The sequence below is a fragment of the Arachis ipaensis genome, chromosome B08 (assembly GCF_000816755.2).
Source record: "Arachis ipaensis cultivar K30076 chromosome B08, Araip1.1, whole genome shotgun sequence".
In the NCBI taxonomy this organism is placed as follows: domain Eukaryota; kingdom Viridiplantae; phylum Streptophyta; class Magnoliopsida; order Fabales; family Fabaceae; genus Arachis; species Arachis ipaensis.
The window spans coordinates 22318636-22322785 of NC_029792.2; the positions used below are offsets into that span (position 1 = coordinate 22318636).

Genomic DNA, 4150 nt, shown 5'->3' on the forward strand with positions numbered 1-4150 from the left:
TTAAAAATTTAAGGTTTTTCTTTTTAATATAAACCTTATCCACATGTAATACTTTTAAGTTTTAGCACTTGACAAGTGTTATTAGAAAAAGGGCACTTGTTAGCTAAATCAGGGGTACATATATATATAAGTAGCATATCAAGGACAGATTAAAAAATTCTATATGTACTAGTTGATAAGAAGCTAGGTACGTGTTTTTCTATTTTAAGCACGTGTAGCTGGAAAACCTTTTCATCAGAAGAAATGGTGAACGTGAACGAGATCGTCGTCGTAATTGGTAGGAAGAAAAAGAGAATTTCCCTTTTTGCTTGGTGCAAGTGGATAGTGATTTTGGTCAATATATAATTTTGAAAAAAAGTAGAAAATAGTCTTCAGATTCTTTAGTACGCTAATAATATCCGCTAAGCTTCATTTTCTACGCGCTAGTCTTCTTTGCTCAATTCATTCATCACTAACCTACAAAAATAAAAGATTAACAGCTAGCTATCGATCAACAACTCTCTTAAATTAATTATATTAAATCCATAAATTTAATTTGATTTAGTCTAGAACGGCCAGTATAATATCTGCTATTTGTTGTAGATAGCTTGAAATTTACAAACAATAATGGAATCAGTTTGATTTCTTATTTCATATAGGAGTATCATTTAATTTTGTTGTTTCCTTCACTGAAAATTATCTAAAATGTCCTTATTTATAAATCAAGCAATTGAAGTGAAGTGAAGTGTTAGAGTGACAATTGAGAGAAGCGAGCAAGCTTAAAACTTTAATTTGCGTAGTATAATAATCTTCACCTATTTTAATGTAAGAAAAAAAGATATGTCCACATCTTTTCTGCCTAAAACTAGTTATGCATGTTAACATTGTGTTTAGAAATATAAAGCTAAGGGCAGTATAATAATAAGGATAATCTTAGAGAAATATATTTAGATGACACTTTTATTTATAAANAACGAAGAATGTAATTTTCTCATAATATATATTATTAAATACCCTTTAATTAATGAAGCGATAGAAACTAATGGAAATAATTTTCAATATCTTCATAGCAGAAAAATATCATCTAAAACAATGATATTCAATAAAGTAATAAATAAGTGGTTAATCCTTATTGAATTTATAAAATATATCATGTAATAGACTTATAACTTTGATTTAAAAATAACAAGTGTGATAAATGAACAATTAATTATTAAAGAATTTTAATGTACAAAATTTTCTAATAAATCGTAAATAGTTTAAACCTACTAAAAAATAACTCAATATTTTTTTTAATAATTACAAAATATATACCTAAAATAATATTATATCAATATTAATTTTCACTTTTCCAACTTAATTCTTTTATAGATTGCTATTATAATTGATAATCCAACAATAAATTTTGCATTAAAAATGTTAGATGTCGTCGTTGACAGAAATAAGTTAAAATAACAAATAAAAGAAGAATAAAATACTAGTAATTAAGTTTCTAAACTTTAAAATTTATTCTTTCATAATTTATTGTCCATTTAAAAAAATTCGGTAACATTGATTTTCTGATCTTTACCAATTATATCTTTTGCTTAGTATAACTTTTTTTTTCAACCATATGAAATGCTTTTCTAGTATTGCTAACATTTTTAAGATTAAGAGAGATTTTATAAATTAATTTTGCTTTGATAATTTTAATACTATTAAATTATTTTCTTGATCTATATTAGCATTTAATAACTTTTGATATTTAATTAATACAAGAGGGGTATTATTAATTAAACCCTTAAATGGAATTTTGATGCGTAATAAATTAACCGTTAATAGACTGGGTTGAGAAATACATGAAAAAACCAAAATAAATAAATAAACAAACTAAATTCTTAGCTTAATTATAAAAAAAAAAATTGAAATAATGATGTCAAAAGTACTGATAGCGCGTTTATTCACCTCCCTTCCATTTTCCAAGTTGTGAACTTTAACTTGTCCTTCCTCCTATAAATACCAACACCTTTGTCTCACAGCACACACCATTTCCAACCACCACAAGCACCGCCTTACACCGCCACCACCACCGGAACCCCCTCGGAATCTGTTCATTTGCATGGCAGTGAGCTTTCTGCAGGAACGCGAGGTATCCGACCTCTGCCTTGGGAAACCACCGTTGAGGTCCCTCTCTGCTTCCTCCACCATCGCACACGCCTTGGCTGCTCTCAACAACTCGGAAGACAACTTCATCAGTGTCTGGACCTGTGATCATCGCAGCAAGAAGGAAGAAGAAGGAGAAGAAGAAGGAGGAGAGTGCTGTAGATGCGTTGGCAAAGTGTGCATGGTTGATGTTGTTTGCTTCCTTTCCAGGGAAGACAACCTCTTGTCTCCCTCTCAAGCTCTCAAAGCTCCTCTTTCTGTTATTCTCACTCAAGCTCCGCCTCGGATCGTCGTGCATCTAGAACCTTCTTCCACGTAACTACCTTTCTCTCTGCTCCAAATGTTAGACATCATATTTTTCCTTCAATTTTCTGAATCTGAAATTTTAACTCAAAGTAGATAAAGTGAATTTAGATTTTAATTACTGAGGTTTGTTTACTATTGATCCTTTTTACTAATTAGTAAAATCTTGAACAACCTGAACCTGATGCTTTATTTTTTCTTGCTAAAACTTGAAATTTATTAACTTTTTTTTTTTTTTTTTTTTGGTAAATATAGTTTACTGGAAGCAATTGATCTGATTCTCCAAGGAGCACAGAATCTTGTGGTGCCGATTATAGCAGCAACAAGAAAGAGTGGAATCTCAAGAAGAAAACAGATTCAGATTCAGAAATCATTGTCAACAAGCCACAATGGGCGTGAATTCTGCTGGATAACGCAAGAAGATGTGATTAGATTCCTACTTGGCTCCATTGGCCTCTTCACCCCTCTCCCTGCACTCTCTATTGACTCCCTCGGCATCATTTCCACCGATGTTCTTGCCATTGACTACTACTCCCCTGCATCCTTGGCGTTACCGGCGATTTCCAAGTCTCTGGCGGATCAAACTTCTGTTGCCATTGTTGATAGTGATGGCACCTTCATTGGCGAGATTTCGCCCTCTACTCTTGGTTGTTGTGACGAGACGGTTGCGGCCGCCATCGCCACTCTCTCTGCCGGGGACCTGATGGCCTACATTGATGGCGGTGGGCCCCCGGAGGATCTTCTCAGAGTGGTGAAGGCGAGGTTGAGAGAGAAGAATTTGGAGAAAATGCTTCAAGAGTTCATGATTTTGTCGCCTTTAGCTAGCGACGCTTCGTCGGCCTCGTCTGCATCATCGTCTGACGAGGAGTCCTCGTCGGCCAGAATACGGATGAGGCCCGGCGGAAGGTACTCTAGATCTTCGAGCTACTCGGCGAGGATGGTGAGGAAGGCTGAGGCCATAGTGTGCCATCCAAAGAGCTCACTTATTGCTGTGATGATTCAAGCAATTGCTCATAGAGTGAACTATTTGTGGGTTATTGAAGATGATTGCAGCTTAGTTGGCATTGTAACATTCTCAAATATGTTGAAAGTTTTCAGAGAACATTTAGAGACTATGTAAGAGGATTTAGGAGAATTGAGGGAATGTTTGGTGTCAAAGATTTTGGCTTTGGAATTAATGTTGTTGATATTATTAGAGAAAAAGCATAAATCATGTCTATGAACATGGAACTTCTTCGGTTGTGACTTGTGAATGTTGAGATGTTTGGCTAAGTGAGCTTTCGGTTCTGCTTTATCTACTTCCTTTCTAATAAATTCCCTTTCAAACTCTGAATCTTCTTGTTTCGGTTTTCCTTTATACAACCTGTCTTTCGCCAATTTGATGTGCTACTTTAAGATTAAAAAATTACCATTTCAGTAAAAATAATGGTGTGTAAAATATTTTACAATTTTTTTACATCAAAATTGATCTCTCTCACAAAACTACTGTCAAAACAACTATTCACTGTTGATAGAATATTTTTTGGGATCTAAATTAAGCCAATTCAATCCATACATAATTGTACTTAACATCATGATTTAGAAGAAGGGTTGTTGAACCATACTCAGGTGAGAGATTCTATTTCCCGGTAGAACCAAATGAGATTGATGCATGCATGGATGAGTAGTAGAAAAGCAAAGAGATATATGGAAAATTTTGGTTGTCAGAAATTGTGGTTAAGATTGA

General features: G+C 33.8%; 1 protein-coding gene across 1 annotated transcript; it reads left to right on the top strand.

Moving 5' to 3' along the window:
* Positions 1978-3753, top strand: LOC107613742 (CBS domain-containing protein CBSX5). The gene is made up of 2 exons (XM_016315869.2): positions 1978-2436; positions 2680-3753. Exons 1-2 carry the CDS (start codon positions 2078-2080, stop codon positions 3542-3544), a joined length of 1224 nt encoding a protein of 407 aa, XP_016171355.1. The 5' UTR covers positions 1978-2077; the 3' UTR covers positions 3545-3753.